This window comes from Glycine soja, chromosome 3, assembly GCF_004193775.1.
Source record: "Glycine soja cultivar W05 chromosome 3, ASM419377v2, whole genome shotgun sequence".
In the NCBI taxonomy this organism is placed as follows: Eukaryota; Viridiplantae; Streptophyta; class Magnoliopsida; order Fabales; family Fabaceae; genus Glycine; species Glycine soja.
The window spans coordinates 46,148,636-46,165,474 of NC_041004.1; the positions used below are offsets into that span (position 1 = coordinate 46,148,636).

The 16,839-nt window shown below is 32.1% G+C and overlaps 2 protein-coding genes and 1 non-coding gene across 4 annotated transcripts; 1 reads left to right on the forward strand and 2 right to left on the reverse strand.

Annotated features, from left to right (window-relative positions):
* Window positions 1-1,871: 1,871 nt before the first annotated feature.
* On the reverse strand, window positions 1,872-4,758 carry LOC114407676 (proteasome subunit beta type-4-like). Its single transcript, XM_028370863.1, has 6 exons — window positions 4,587-4,758; window positions 4,365-4,441; window positions 4,015-4,144; window positions 3,631-3,790; window positions 3,351-3,536; window positions 1,872-2,264 (listed from the first exon to the last, which is right to left on the reverse strand). The coding sequence occupies exons 1-6, from the start codon at window positions 4,616-4,618 to the stop codon at window positions 2,151-2,153; spliced, it is 699 nt and encodes a 232-aa protein (XP_028226664.1). The 5' UTR covers window positions 4,619-4,758; the 3' UTR covers window positions 1,872-2,150.
* Window positions 4,759-6,966: 2,208 nt separating this feature from the next.
* LOC114407966 lies at window positions 6,967-7,127 on the forward strand. Its single transcript, XR_003665770.1, has one exon. It is a non-coding gene; the product is annotated as a U1 spliceosomal RNA (small nuclear RNA).
* Window positions 7,128-8,117: 990 nt separating this feature from the next.
* Window positions 8,118-13,237, reverse strand: LOC114407675 (cysteine synthase). Of its 2 annotated transcripts, none has more exons than XM_028370861.1 (11): window positions 12,933-13,237; window positions 12,111-12,165; window positions 11,913-12,022; window positions 11,620-11,677; window positions 11,056-11,319; window positions 10,839-10,976; window positions 10,697-10,748; window positions 9,416-9,495; window positions 8,909-8,968; window positions 8,639-8,719; window positions 8,118-8,383 (listed from the first exon to the last, which is right to left on the reverse strand). In XM_028370861.1, the coding sequence occupies exons 2-11, from the start codon at window positions 12,150-12,152 to the stop codon at window positions 8,291-8,293; spliced, it is 978 nt and encodes a 325-aa protein (XP_028226662.1). In that variant the 5' UTR covers window positions 12,153-12,165; window positions 12,933-13,237; the 3' UTR covers window positions 8,118-8,290. The 2 variants fall into 2 exon arrangements, with proteins under 2 accessions (XP_028226662.1, XP_028226663.1); XM_028370862.1 differs by lacking the exon at window positions 12,933-13,237 and adding an exon at window positions 12,781-12,855.
* Window positions 13,238-16,839: the final 3,602 nt, after the last annotated feature.

Consider the following 16,839-nt stretch of genomic DNA (forward strand, 5'->3'; position numbering starts at 1 on the left):
TTACTCATATATCACCTTAGGACTTCCACAAAAAATTATTTCAGGCCAATAAAAAATAAACTTAAGAATACATGATAAATTGCAATATAACTGTTTTGTAACAATAAACCATATGATGCTAGTAGGATATCATCAACATATAACACAAAAATAATAAATTTACTCTCACTGAAATTTTAGCACACACAATCATCAATCAAATTTACCTCAACACTATAAGAGATAATCTTGATGAATTTTGTAATACCATAGATGAGAGACTTGTTTAAAAGCATAAATGGATTTCTTTAGTTTGCATACCATAGACTTTAAATAATCTTAAACAAGGTTGTCTAGTTAGACCGTATAAAGTGTTTTATTAATGTTTCTATTTAGAAACGTAATCTTTATATTTATCTATGCAAAACAATTATAAAAAGTTGTCTACAATATCATTATAGTCCTAAAAAAGTATTTCTAAGGAATTAGAGAAAAAGTCTCTTTGTGAATGCCTTGAATCACACTTCCCTTTTCTCTCTCATCATTGTCGCCACCCGTGGAGATCATGTTTCAGGGAGACTTAGTAAGAAAGTATTGATGAAGAGAGTGCATCATTAGATTGTCTGGTATAATGATAACTTTTGAATTAAGTATTTTAAAATTTCAAAATTAATGAAACACTAACTTTTTAATGAAAAACGAAAAAAAATCAAAATAATTTTTTTCAAAAACAATTAAATTATCAAAATAAAAACTTTAAAACTTAATATATCAAAATAAAAAATATTAAACCATAAAAAACTAAAATTATCATTTATCGAATAGTTTATTTACTAGAAATGAGATGCCTATATTATTAAAAAAAAGTAGTGTTTGTTTCACGTCATTTTTTTTAATTTTGTTTCAGAAATATATGTTAGAAGGTTATGAGAATTTATTCTCGGATATATATGCTATATTCCTAAGAATATTATATTTTCATGTTTCAATCATACTCTATTTCCGTATAAGGGGACGGGTGTATGATAGTTTTCATGAAAATAGAAATTATTTTCTACAATAACTATCTATTCCCATTACATTCTACTATATTTATTTGTTTACTTTATTTTTTAATTAAATAAATTTAAAAAAATTCTACAATTGCACTAAAGGTCAACCAAACATGTCCATGAAAATAACATTCTTAATTATAATATAAGTTTTACCATGAAACAAATGTACGTAAGAGTGATTCTTTTAAACTTATCCCACATCATGTAGTTAATTTGTTGGGAGAATCCCTCAACAAGTCATTTATGCAAGGCCCCACATCGTAGAGTTTATATAGTGGAAGAGCTACTGACGTGCAAAGTCTCACATCGAGGAATTGTGCAAACGGATTACTTTTCAGTACTGTATGAAATTAATTTATTTTTGCTTATAATATATGGGCCGGAGAGAGTAATTCTTTTAAAAAAAAAAAACAATTAGTGTGAGCCGCATGTGCCAGTTTTATAATTTAGCATCCGCATAGCATTAACTAAGCCTAAGCCTATGCTTTTTTTTTTTAAAAAAAAAAAAAACATCTTTATGGTCAACACTAGTTTGATAATAATATCAGGCATAGCGTCAATCAAACCCACGGTAAATTTAAATTTTGAAAATAATTTTTTATTATTAGCCTCAACACTATCCTATTCAAGCTTTGTCTAGTTTGATTTGAGAGTTCATTCCATATATTTGAGAAAAAATAATATAAAATAAGAAAAATAAATGAAATAAAGCAAATATTTAAAGATAAAAAATGAAATAAATAAGCAACATTTTTGTAAAAGAAAATGACAACATTGCTTTCCTAAACCAATTAGGCATCTAGTTTTTATAGGAAACGGTAGTATAACGAATGAGACTTGTGGACAAATCTTTGCATGATTAATTTCAAACACGTGCACCGCGTTGATGTCTATGCAAGCAATTGAAAAGGGAAAATGGCTATGATGAATGTCATAATGAAACGAAACTGGAATAGAAATTCTAATGAAAAGATCAATTCGAACCACCATAGGAATCTTAAAAAAATAAATATGAAAACATCAAGTCTCATTTAATATCCATTAACACCTTGAAGAGTCCTGTTGGAACCCATTTCATATCCATTTAAAATTCTGTTTCATTTCACATTGAGTCAGCTACCATGAACCTTCAGCGCCCACTGTTGGATTCTTGAAGGCAGCGAACTCCCAGTACGTTTTCAACGAGAATGGTGGGAAAACAGTGGCACCTTCATCTGTAATTTTAGATATCTGCAAACAGTGGCACGTTAGACTAAATATCGTAAATTCACAATGCAATAGGATAAACCTTCAATTCAACTGAAGATTATATTAAAAATGCTAACAATATAAACTCTTTCTAATACACACTTTAGACTAGTTAAATTTTTTTGGAAACTATAAATCATGAATGAGGCTCGTTGGATAAGTGAGAGACTGCAGAATTTGTGATTTCCAATCAATAATATGTAAGAAAGTGTTGTTGCTAACATTTTTCATAATAAAAATCCAATAACAAATGGAGGAAGTCAGGAAGCGAAGTCATTTTAGTTCTGATCCAATCCTCATATAAACATTATAGAAAGGGTGCAATAATGGTTCACTTCACCCCTGATTTAACATCTTCCACATATATACATTTTAGAATTCAAGAACCGTAACATAAGCAGCGGTGATTGACTGTCATAAACTCGTAATAATGACCACCAACACTCTACAGAATGGGCACAGAAAAGAAATTGAAACTTTTACATAGATGATATCCTTCAAAACAAGATCGGCATGCACAACTATCAGGTAATAACAAGCAAGCATGTTCTTTCACACAAGTACAATACAGCAAATTCCAATTTTCTGTCTAAGAAACCTACTAATTTTTCCTATCCCATGTGCTAAAAGTGGAGTTAGACCCCATAAACATGCAACATCAGGTATAAGAGCAGAAAGAGATCTACGGAGCATGTGAGCTATTGCTTACAGCTAAAATCCTACTAATAAACTTTCTCACAAATATGATCAGTAAAACTTGTAACCAAAATATCAATCTGTCTTTCTAAACAATGGCAGGAATGTAGAAAAATTATGAGAACTACAGACAAAATCACCATTCAATTTCAATTGCTTCCCTTACAATTCCATGCATAATTCCTAGGGTACAGAGTACAGACTGTGAATGTTCACTCTCAGTAATACAATTCAATCTTTCTCTTCAACCTCTAAACCAAATTCTAACTATATGTTTTGATAAATGGAAAATAGAGAGGGGGGGAGGGGGGGGAGCAGAGTGAGGCAGATTATTAGAGTAGAGCAAAACAAGAAAAGGAAACAGTGTAAAACCTGAATTTTGTTGACAGCAGACCTATCACGGTATAAAAGCACACGCATGCATTTTTCCAGTAATTTGACGCCCTCTTCAAAGGTCAAGTTTTCATGCCACTCGTCACGGAGAATTGGCCTAGCAAGATGATTTCCAAGCCCGGTTGCTACATGGTTGTCCTCAAAATTAATGCCAATCATGTTAACCTGGATAAGATACAAAGATTTAATTATTAAAAGAAAAGAAAAACTTCCAGGTAAATGTTTTATAACAAACAAAAAAACAAAGACAAAGACATACCATGCCAAGGTACTTCTGCCCATTTTTCACCCCACCAAGTACAAGTGCATTCCACAATGGATTGAACTTGTTACGTCTATTATACATTACACGGGTTAAATAATTATGCACCTCCTTCGGCCCTAGAGAATTCCCATCCTCCCACATGTTGTCATAAAGGCTGCACAATCAAAACTCAAAACCAAACAGTTAGATGGGAATTTTGAAGTTGTAGACTTGTAGTATTGAAAAGGTTTAAGGGGAAAAAAAATACACAAATGGAGTTTTTTACTGTATTTGAAACAAAATAACTAAACAAGCCAAGCAAGGATAACAAAGCAGACACAGACCATTTAACTCATCACACCGTTCTGCCCTAAACTTATAAAAGAAAAAGGTACTCACATAAGCTCGTCAAGGTAGCGCAAAATTTCCTGAAAGTCACTTATCTCCCCGCTAGCACCAAGAAGAGAATGCTTTCCAATAGGCTTGATACGCTCAACACTCTTATACCGCAGGGTAGATCCATACGAACCTATCAATATATCCCCAATATACATGATAAGCAAAGTGATTTCGATACTTAAAAACGCCATCATTCTATGACGAAATTTACAGAGATGCCACATTTAAGAATAAGAATTCAACAATTAAAACCAGCGCCAGTGATGAATAAAAAACACAAAAGACTATGGGAAAGCAATTTCCAGATTAATCAGATTAAGAGCATTTTGAAACCGAATTAAATATCAGACCTCCCATGTCAGCGGCCATTAGAATCCCATCTTTGTATTTGATAGCGACTACAGAGGATCCAGTCACGTATGGGTACCTAAGGGTTAAAACAAAAATTAGGGCAAAGAAATGTGCATTTTAAAAGTAAAATCAAACTATTCAGTGTGAAAACCCTAAAATCGAAAAAAAGAGCATCATCAAATAAGGAAAGGAATGGAGTAAGAGGGAGAGAGTGTACATACAGAGTTCGCTCGGATTCAGCTACAAGTTCCATCGCAACGAGTGTCTATCACTTGGATCGTCGTCGCAATCTTGAAGAAGAAGAGAAGAAGAAGAAGAAAGAAAGAAAACGGAGAGAAAGAAAGAGGGATAATAGTGTGCCTAAATATGTTTCACCGTAAAAAACGACGTCGGTTCCAGAGTGCAATTTCGTAAGCCCCAATCCAAACCAGATACTGTCCTGTGCGAAAATAAATACTTTTAACATAATTCTTTTAAATTACTTTTCTTAATAATTATAATTATAATCATTATAAATTGATACTTAAATACAAATTTTATGTCCTCCTAAAAAGATACATTTTTTATGGAAAACATATAAATTATTGCTGATAAAATTATCTAACGTGAGATAAATAATTTATTTTCCTTAGGTCCTGAGCAATCACTATGCCGGATAAATAAAGATTTGTACTAACAATAGCATAGTACAAGTTATTTATTTATTTTTATATATTTCCACTAACACCTTAATTTTTTGCAATAACATTAATAATGTTTCAACTAATGTTAGATTATTTCAACTTAATCAATAACTTTGAATACTGTCAAAAACGTACCTGGCCCAATATATCATACTAGACTATAAAAAACATGGCCTAAGTAGAATTAGATTGCTTTGACTCGACTGGTTTATCCCATCGTGCTTGTGTTTGATTTTAAATCTTTAATCATTTTTTTTAATTGAATAGGGGCCGAAAAGGCCACTTCTTAAACCATTTGACCCATGTCCTTAGAAAATAGGCAAATTCCAGTGACAATTTCTGAAAAATCAAAAGAAAGAAGTCTTAGAACACCAGATTTAATCATATAAATGCAAAACAGATTTAAAGGTACTGTCACAGTAATACACACAATTTTACATGTATAATTGGAAGCCGAGGATGTTTTGCATTTCACCTTGAAAGATGGATCAACAAGACAAAAAGGAGATGTGTACCTTCAGTATAACTAAGTTTAACTATCATTAAATCAACTCCCATTCAATGAAACAAACTTTAAAAGTCTCCTTCATGACAGTTAAACTCCATCTTATACACAAACAATCACAACTTCTTGCCGAGCAATGTTTAGAGACTAATATTATCTTAATTTTTGTGTTTTATTATTAATTACTAACACTAGTTATTAATTTACTATATTTTTTGGGCACTGTCATAAATGTGTCATTCTTATCAAATACTCAAATCGCATTAGTTCAGCCTCAGGCCTGAATCCTGGTTAACTCAAATCAAGAACAGATGAAGATAGGTTATGCTCTTCAAGGCTGGGGGAATAACACTTGCAAAACAACTACAACTTACCATTTTGTTTGCTATATGCAGAAATTTCATACAAATTGAAGTGTCTAGAAGAATGAAATCTCAAGTTCGTGTTGAAGGGAGACCAGACAATCAATAAGTATACTTCCAAACCATGCTTTGGACGGAGTCATATAAGTAATACCATGAATCTGATAAAATGTTACACCCAAAAAGAGAGCAAATGCAGTATGTTTGAGTATGATGAGGGTTGGAACATTTGATCACAGTACTAGTATGGCTGTATGGGCCTTTGCCGAGTCAAAAACTGTGATTTTCAACTGTTTATTCGGAAAGCATTCAAATGCTCTTCGTTCTTATGGGCAATAAAAAGACACATTTAAGCAAGGCTATACCTCTTTTGATGTAAGTATATAGCATGTGCTCCAATTCAACTTTCTTGATATATAATAAGATTGACCTTTGGTTGGGAAGATCCAATATTTTTGCCCATATGCAATTTTGCGGGTAAAGTCATTTCATTTTTTACTTCTTTAATGAATACATGGCGCGAGGAGGGAAATGAAAAGAGGAATTTGCTTTTCTTTGGTTCAGCTTCATAGGAACAAGGACAATTGATAATTATTTTTTTTAAGCATTTCTTTGCATGGCTATTTAAAACAATCCTAGTATGTAATAATAACGTAGCATAAATAAACAACAGAGACTATTGACCATGATCCTATTCTGATATGGATGATGTAGGCTTGAATGATTGATGGGTAAACCCAACGGGCAAGAATTCACTTTATGCTGATATGCTCACATGTAAGTCATTTAATGGAATACACACTTTTCCCTTGGACTCCACCTGATTTCGAAATTCTGTATTAGTTCCTTCAATAAGAATTCATTTCAAATTTCTGGTGTGTGATTGGCGAAACAGGTTTTTTCTGAGTTGTTCCACATTAGAGATGAAAAATATAAACCGCAGCAAAATAGTCTCACAAGTCACAGGCCAAGTTAGTCCCACATCGATGAACTTATAAGCATACAAGTTGACAACATTGTTTAAATAAGGACCAACTGGCTACTTAGAAACATACTTACCTGGATGGGGTCAATGGGTGATCATTTAGGCCCATGGCCTAGGCTGGTGACTTCCATTGCACACAGGAAGGGTGTCAGTCTAAGGTCTCCCCAAGTGGGAGAGCCTACATCATAATTTGTGGTAGTGGGGGCTTGCGTTCGCGCAGCCCCTTCAGTACTAGTCTAAGTTTATATCCCTTAAATTCTGTTCAGTCTACATTGTGGTTTGTTTATTTTGAATTTTGTCTTACTACAAATTTGAGGACCTTGAATGAAGCTGCATTTTAATAAGGGTATACGTGGTATTGAAAAAAGAAAATTAATCATTGCAGTACAATCATCCTCTCTTTATTTATGCTACTCCTATAATCCAATCATGTCATTATGATGCCTGTTTCATGTTTAACTATTTGGAACATCCTCTTAATTACTCCTCTATCATTATGCCTGAATAATACTGTTAAGTTATTTTTTGGCTGTAATTTTACTTTCGAAGGTTAGGTGGGTAATCTGGGTGGGGCGTCATCCTTGTGCTTTGATGGGTTTTTGCAGATTGTTTATAGTGTTCGGGTGGTGTAGATCAAGGAACATTTGTGCTTTTATCTGGACCACTTGGGTTCAATAAAGTTTTTATTTTTGCCTTCCGAAAACATTGATACAAAATTCATTCCAAAAGCATGTATCTTTAGGCTCCAACAACTATTGAAGTTCTATTAAGAAAAAGAAAAACTATTGAAGTTACCAGGAGCGCAAACCCAATGCCAAGGTTCATATATCAACTCGCGAGAATTGATACATCATTAAAGACGGACCTCAAATGAAAAGTTGACCAAGGAAAAATTATTTAATCAAATTAAATGGTAACTTCTAAAAAACAATTACAAGCCCTAACTCGGTTTGGAAAAACACAAGACAAAACTAAAACCCAAATTTTAGAATAATGATTAAATCCAACAACTAATATATTTGTATGGATTAAATTATATTTTTCACCAAAATAATGGATTAAAATATATTTATGCCTTTGGGAAAAAAAAGTATGGCACATGTTATTAGTGTTTTCTCCATTACAAGTTTTAAGAAGCAAACATTCAAGCACCAGGATTTTAACTAGTACAAGCATGAGTTCATGGCATCATGATCTGTAAATAATCAACAATTATAAGCGAGTTTGAACATTCCAGCAAACATCTTATATTTTTTATTAAATCGTAGTCAATTAACAACCAAACATAAACCATTTTTTATTTTTCAGATCCATAAGAGAAAAAATAGATACACAACCCAAGGAGAGAATGCAACTTGAAAAGCAGCAAATGGCTCGTATAACTTCATATTCAAGGCTCGAAGACCATGCTCTCTGCTTCTCGCTTCACGGATTCAAAGAGCACAGATGATAAATAACGCTCTCCAAAGCTTGGGAAGACCGCCTACTCAGGTTTTCAGTGGGCTTATCAGTGATGGAATATATATAGTAAATATAATAAGAACAAGTGCATCTAACTATAACAACCAAAAAAATCCACATAACTAATGCTAGAAGTTTCTGCCAATGATCAGCACTTAAAGTGCAACGATTTTGAAAATGTTTGAGCACATTGATACTGATATCGAATCTAAAGCAGTAACTAACAATGGCATTCACGGAAGAAAATTGATACCAGATGAACAGCAGACAAACTTACAATAATGAGTTTTCCAGCATTTTCTGGCCTCTTTGCTATCTTAATTGCAGCAGCTGCAGCTGCACCAGATGATATTCCCACCTGCGATATATTTATAATACAAACAGAATAGCATTAAAAATGCTGCCTCCTCCCAACCACACCCATGGTATCTCCAAAGTACAGTTCAAATCATGCAACTAAAAAAAAGATGATGCACATAAACAAAGCCAAGTCACGAGAAGAGGTAGCCCATTGACAAACCCATAATCTCTTTTCAGGTGAACTTACCAGCAAACCTTCTTTCAAAGCAAGAAGTTTAGCAGTTTCAATGGCTTCTTCACTTGAAATCTAAAATCACAAACAAACATAAGAGAACTTTTAGAATGCATGGATAAATTATCATGATTCTTGGTTAGTGATGTCTCCTCCCATAAAAGTGATTTAATAAACTTCTAGCCTTCAAGTTCAAGTTCCATTACAACAAGTAGAGAGAGGAAAGTGATAATAGAACAGATTGCATACTCAAGCTAATAAAAATTAATTTCTCCTTAAAATAATTCAAAATTTATTCACAGCAGTTTAGATGACACTTAATAGTGCACTAGAATTGAAATTTTGATTTTTTTATACAGTCTAGATTACATGTTTTGCATGCGTGCAAAGTACAGAATTGGATTTTTTAAAGAATGAATACATTAGGTGCACGAATGGAGGCACACCATATTATCATACAAACCAAAAAATAATCTCTTTATTTAAGCAAAAATAAACTTATCAAAAAGTTTTGTGGCTTACTTGAACAACTTCATCAAGTAAATCGACATCCAGAACACCAGGGATGAAGCCAGCACCAATTCCTTGGATCTTATGAGGGCCTTATATCCATTTAACAACCATGCATTTGTCAGGAGAAAGGTACACAACAAGAGGCAGGCATTTGATAAACGTACACAAAAGCACACACGAATTCTCATTAAGAACGTGCAGGAATAATATCACCAGTGCAATAATGGTAAATGACAAAGCACATATTCCTTAAAATACAGGAAATTGAATTCAACAACAGTTTCCGTAAGTATGAGAAACCAAATGATCTTGTAAAATGAATTTTATATACCCTTGAATAATACCAACTTTGTTTTATATGATTGGATTCTCCAAGAAAATTTCAGAGCATGGAGAAAGAGGAGAGACAACAAACTTGACAGACAATGGGAGATCTGATGGCAGCGCCTTCAAGGTAAAAAGATGTTCAGATGTGGGTAGATCTGACACCCTGTTAGGATCCAATTGCAAGGTATGAGACTTAAGTCTTGCATTGAAAATATAAGATTCTAGTATGAGGTTTATAAAGCTTTGGGCTTTCCAATTACAACAGATAGCTTTTGTGGTGTGGTTATCCACTTATCCCAAGGTTATTATCTATAGGTATCAGAGTTTTCCATCATGTCTCTCAGCAGCAAACAAGTGGCGTGGCAGTGACGTCAACATTGTAGTGTTCACCAAGACTAGTCAAAGGACTAGTGCACAGCCAACTCGCATGGGTGTCAGGACTGCAGAGTGTGGTGGAATTTTAGGATCCAATTGCAAGGTACAATACTTGAGTCTCACATTGGAAGTATGGGCAAGTGTGGGGGAGTTTTTAAGGTCTTAGGTTCTCCAACTACGACGGCTAACTTTTGAGATGTGGTTCTCTCAAGTTTATTATCCCATCCACATTTGCAAAAGACGGAGAAAGTAATGATAGTATTGAGTTTCAGTAGCTGAAATTTGTGCACGACAAGGAAGCAAAGAATCATGGAATTAAAACATCACTACATATATGGTGAGTAATAATGTATAACAAAATACAAAGAACTATCCCCTGTTTGTACTAGTATTAGACTCTAAATCCTAATTAAACAAGCAAACAAATCATGAAATATGGAAGTTGGAAACCACTCATAAGATATCATCTAAGTTAATTTAAAATATTCTAGGATACAACAATAAGATTACGAGATATTTTCTAGTTATTCTAACAGGTGTAATAATCAGAGACAGTTGCCCTGAAAACACAAAAAAATCAATACTCACCAGGTTTTCCTCCAGACAGTATTGGACTTTCTACTGGTTCAATGCCATATAGCTAAGTTAAAAAAAAGAAAGAAAAAATCATAAAGAATGCAGGGAGAAGATTAGAAAGATTAACACACCATGAGAAAATTAAAAGCCTAACCTTTATATCAGGGTTCTGATCTTTCAGATATTTTCCAGCACCTGTTATTGTACCTCCAGTCCCAATCCCAGAGACAAGAGCATCAACCTTCCCACTAGAGCCCTTCCAGATCTCCGGTCCAGTGGTTTCATAATGGATCTAAGAATAGGAGGAAGGAGAAAATGTCTGAATACTCTCAACCAACCGAATTTCCAAACAAAGCACATTGACACAATACCTTTGGGTTGGCAGGATTTTCAAATTGCTGAAGAATATAAGAATTTGGAGTCTTATCCCGAATCTCTTCTGCCTTCTGAACAGCTCCTTTCATACCTTTGGCGGGATCAGTGAGGACTAACTCAGCTCCAAAAGCTCGAAGAATGGTTCTTCTTTCGAGACTCATCGAAGAAGGCATGGTTATAATAAGTTTATAACCCTTAGCAGCTGCCATGAATGCCAAACCTATGCCAGTGTTTCCACTAGTAGGCTCAATGAGGACACTCTAATAACATGAACAACAGTAAACCGTATTAATACCCTAGTACACAGTAATAAGTTTGCTTGAAAGATAAATATGCAATGATGATGAATTGGTTAAGTGTCTTATAGAACCACTCCCATCCCATGTTCACATTTTAAAATCAAAAGCAAGATGGTGTCAATATCACTAAGCATTAAACAACTGCTCATACAATACAGCCACAGAATAAATAGAATGAAACTTTGATGCAATATGAAAGACTGGTGCATTCAACATGAATTCAAATATGCAAGGAAAGGAAAATCTAAAGCAAGAACTAACTTCACCCGGTGTGATGAGTCCTTTCTCCTCAGCATCTACAATCATGCTATACCCTATCCTGTAGGAAGATAAACAATTATGCTTATTACATAAGATTTTTGAATGCATATTATTGCATGGCATAAGAGAATCGGGCATCAATCATACAACGTCTTGGCGAAGAACTATATCAATCTAAGCACTTTAAAAAGGGTGTTGTGAGCAAAAACAGGCAAGCATCAAACCAAAAGTAAATGGTTAGATGGAGTTTCACCCGCTCACGTTCCAATACAAGAATGAAGAAATCTACATACCTGTCTTTGACACTGGAGCAAGGTTCCATCATTTCTAGCTTCGCAGCAACTTTGGCAACACAGCCATCCACGATGCGGTTGAGATATACCAATGGAGTTTTGCCAATTAACTGCACATTTTAAAAATGAATTCATATGTACTGTGAGTTAAATTGCTTCGTCATGGAGACAAAAAGGAAAGCGTTGAACATGACTTACTTCAGTCACATCTTTTGCAATGCTCAACTTCTCAACCGCCATATTAAGCAAAGTACTGCAAAATCATAAAAAGGGTTCAAAGATTCTGGTAATTACAAACAGAAAGACATAACATCATCATAAATCAATTTATCTGGACTTGTATTGGTTGATTTGACTTATCCTGTGACGACAAACAGATCAAGAATTTGCAATATTCCATTTAGAATGCATTGCATTTGCATTGATATTTTCTTTCTTCCCGTAAATACAAATACTAAAGACACCAAAACTGACCAATTAAGAAACAGAACATGACCTCTATAGTAAAAGGGTGGGGAATCAGATAGAAAAATAAAACAAAATAGTTCAAGCCTCAGATTGACCTGTGAAACTTATAGTACTCATGTTTCAAAATTATTACTAGTTGAAAAACAGGAATTCTTGTTCGTGTGTCATAAATCGATCTACTAAGGGGAAAGAAGAAAAAAAATATGTAGCAAGAATAAGAAAAATAGATGAACTCCTGAAGCGAAGTTCAAACTTCAAAATCAAAGCTCAACAGAGTTAAAAACACTTTATCATCAATTAAATAATCCACGAGAAAGGTACATAAAAATCGGCTATCTAACTATCTAAGCGATAATGATTTTGAGACAGAGAATACGAAAATAACAGAGAAAAAGCATACATAAAGAAAAAGGAGTTCACAGTTACAGAGATAAAAGCGGAAGAGAGAAATTCAGAAAGATAAAAAAAAAAAAAAAAGAAGAATGGTGACTACAATACAACTGAAAAGATTGAGAGTAGTAAGTAATAAGAAAATGGAATTGGAAGGCTCACCGAGTGAATCACCGCAGCACAACCTTATCCGAGCAACACGCGTTTATGATAAGAGAAGACTTATGTAGGAAGAGGACGAGAATTTCTATGAGCTCTTTGCCTGTTTCTGCCTTCGTTTGGTTGGTTCGATGATCTGATATTTCCAATAGCCAGAGGAGCAATAGTGATTTTACGTTCTCTCGCGTCTTTTTTTTTTTGGTTTTGTTTGTTTTTGTCTGCTTTGCATTTTCTGTTCCTTATTTGGAATTTACAACCACATATTTGGAAAATAAAAGTACAAAACAAAAATCACAATCCACTGCGTTTAAATGTCAACCTAAAGAAAATAATTTCATTTTTTCCAATTATTGTAATAATAAAGGCAATTTATAAATTCTGAAATTCATTACTATACACAAAAGAAACTGACACCTGCAACTCCCTACAATAAAAACAAACACGTTAATTCGTGTCTTTGACGTAATTACACCATTTTTTAGTTTTATAATTATAATATAATAATAACAATTAGAATAACAGCTCAAATTCACCGTATTTCTTCAATGACGTATATCATGAACTAATGCCTTAACACAGTGTGGAAATAAATTGAAGTCATAATTTTGAAATCAGCACCAAATTAACGAACTATTCCTCGAGGTTAAGCTTTCCTGCACCGAATTAATGATTTTGTGTACATCAATTGCATGCAATTTGATATTGATGAATGTTGACATTTTTAATCTGTGGGCAATGTGGCATGGTTTGCTGGTCGATAAGATTCAATCGAGCGTGACAGATGCTGAAGGGATTCGCCAAAAACAACAAAATCCATAGTAAAGTTATTATGACTCTCTAATTAGTGATGGGTATGCACATTATGCTCGTATAATAATTACTAGATATAATAATGTTTAATTGAATAAGCCCCTTAACAGCTAACAATAAGTATTTAAAAACGATATTCCAAAAAAAAAGTATTTAAAAACAATAAACGTGTCGCAGGCGCTCCGTCGATTGTTTTCACCTCGTTGCTGTCCATTGTCTAACAAGACGCTACAAACATAACAATAATTATTGGGAAAAAAAATCGCAAATTCTATATTCTATCTACGATTAGAACAAAAGAGACGGCACATTGAGACATTGGTGAGCAACCCATGCTTAGCACGTTATTAGATGAGAAATAAGACCATTAAATTAATACATTATAATAAAGTTTATTCAGAGGATGTTGCAAAGACTATTCTTAGCATTCTTGTACATATTATGTATAGACAACACCTTTTAGGCCTATTATTAGTAAACTTAAGCAAGGGCTTTTTGTATAATAAAAAAAGGCCTAATTACGACATTTGTATAGGGATTTCTTTTTTTTTTTTTTAGAATAAGCCAATTATTTGTACATAATGTTGGATATACAACACGATGTTGTACACAACATGTTGGAATCTTGACGAAAATAGCTATTTTATATCCAATCTGTGGGTGTCGTTGTTTGATAATTGTTTTGCATAATTTCATAGCAAAATGGCAATTCGATGTTCCAAGCCAGAATTTAATACGTCATCTTTTAAAAAATGGGATTCACATAATATAGTTTGTTTAAAATTTAAGGAAAAAATATTATAGAAAAAGTATTTAAAAAAACAAATAAAAGGTGCTTCTTGATAATTGCCATCTATGCGTACTTTTAGAATACTTTAAGTGTAATTATTTGACATTTCTTGTGTTTTTGGACTTTAATTATGCTAAAATTAGGTCAGTTTTGAATAAATGTTTCTTTTAATATAAGTTTCAATTTTTATTGCTTTTTCCACTTGATCTGCTTCTATTTGTTTTTTGTTAGTTTTTAAAGGAATTTGTTGAAGAATCAATTTGGAGAGAAGTTCAAAGTAATGTTAGTAACATGGATGATATTTGAATTTGGACAAAAATATCAATAAAATATTATTTTTGAATTTAAATGTTAATAATTTTTTGTTGTATAAATATATTAATATTTTTTTATTGAAGAAAAATATCAGTAATTTTTTTACTTAAATGTCAGTCCCTTTCATTGGATTTAAATTATTTTAATTACGAAAATATTTTATTGTACCTAAATATCAATATATTTCTATTGAACTAATTTGTTAGATTCTAAATTTTATTTTATTTAAGAGTAAAATATAATATTAAGATAAATTTTTATCATTTTTTTATCGTTGCAAGCATAACATTACAATAATCACTTAAAAAAATATATTAGTAAATATAATTTAAAACAAATATAATAATAAAGATAATATTGATTAACAATATAATTTGTTTGTCATAATAGAAATTATAAAAAATACATTATACTAATTTATTAAAATAAACATTATATCAGCATACCAATCATTACAAAATTATTCAAATTATAATAATTATTCACAAGTGTAACCATTTTGTAGCGTTAATTTTATAGCGTTAATTTTATAGTTAAAAATCACCGAAATTTTTTTTGTGAAAATATATAGGACTATTAAACAATTTCTGCAGGTTTCAATTTCAGGGTTAGGACTTTGGGGTGTGAAATTTGGAAATCAGAGAGTTTGGGTGTAGGGGAGCAGGAATTGGTGTAGACTGGAATCAGAGGTTTGGTAATCATGTTTGCCATGGCCACCACTTGCTTTGCACTCCGGCATTGTGACATTTTCACAAATACTTTACGGGCAGGTGCGTAAAGTGAATCAATGTTCTAAAGGATAGCATAGGATTGTGTGGCAACAGGGGTTTTCAACAAGGAAACAAACAATAAGTAAAGATGTGTGCGTGAGAGGGAGGTTGGAACGTTGCATATGCACAATTGCGCATCGGTAGCAACAATGCTTGTTGTATTTGTTGCTATTTTGCTCTTGCTTGATACATATGCGAGAAGAGGAAGAGGCATCTAAGGATGATTTTTTATTTAAAACTATTAATGTCGATATTCCTATTTTCAGGATGTCAAAAAATAAAAAATCAAAAAAATATTATATGACAAATTTATTTAAAGGTTAACAATTAAAGATAATTATATTAATAATTATTTTAATAACAAAAAATTCGTCACTTTGTGTCACTTAAATGATTATATAAATGATAATAAATAAAAGTTAACCATTGAATAAATTTATCATATTTTTTACACTAAATTTTTTATTTTCATATTTTAAAAACAAATTTATCACTGAATTACACATTTGAAAATAAAAATGACTATTTAATCTATTTTTTATCTATGATTAACTTGATCAAACTAATTACATTATTCTATTTATTCAATTATAATTTAAAAAAACGAATTGAATTGTGAACAGAAGAGATCACCAAAAAAGTTTGTGTGTACGGATAAAGCAAAAATGATTGGTATCATTAAAATCCTTTTCAATAAATAGTTTTTTTTTTATTAATATGTTTGTCAGAACTATTTTTTGTTTTTAAGAAAAGAAAATCCCAAAGTTGAGTGGGAACGAGAAATGTGCTTTTTAACTTCATTTTTTCTAGAAGTTGAAATCAACTTTCCTCTCTTTCTACCTACCTACTTGTGTTTGTTTAAATTTATTTGTTAAAAAATATTTTTTAAAATAAGTAATTTTCATTTTTTTAATGTTTTTTAAACTGTTTTGTTTTTTGCTTAAAAAGGCATAAAAATCCCTTTCTTTTTAGAAAAAAAAACTTTTTTCTTAATTTTAAACAAACTGACGCTATCTACTTCGTAAAAAAAAGTTTTTTTTTAAAAAAAAATTCTTAAGTTTAAACAAAAGGTTCCATAATTATATATAATTAAATTCCTTAATGAAAAATTAGTTTTGAACATATAAGTTGTATTTTTATTTAGATAGACAACTTATAGTGTGATATAAGAATGTTTTTAATTATTGATATTTTTTTATAAAGTATTGAAGTTGGATTAAAAAAT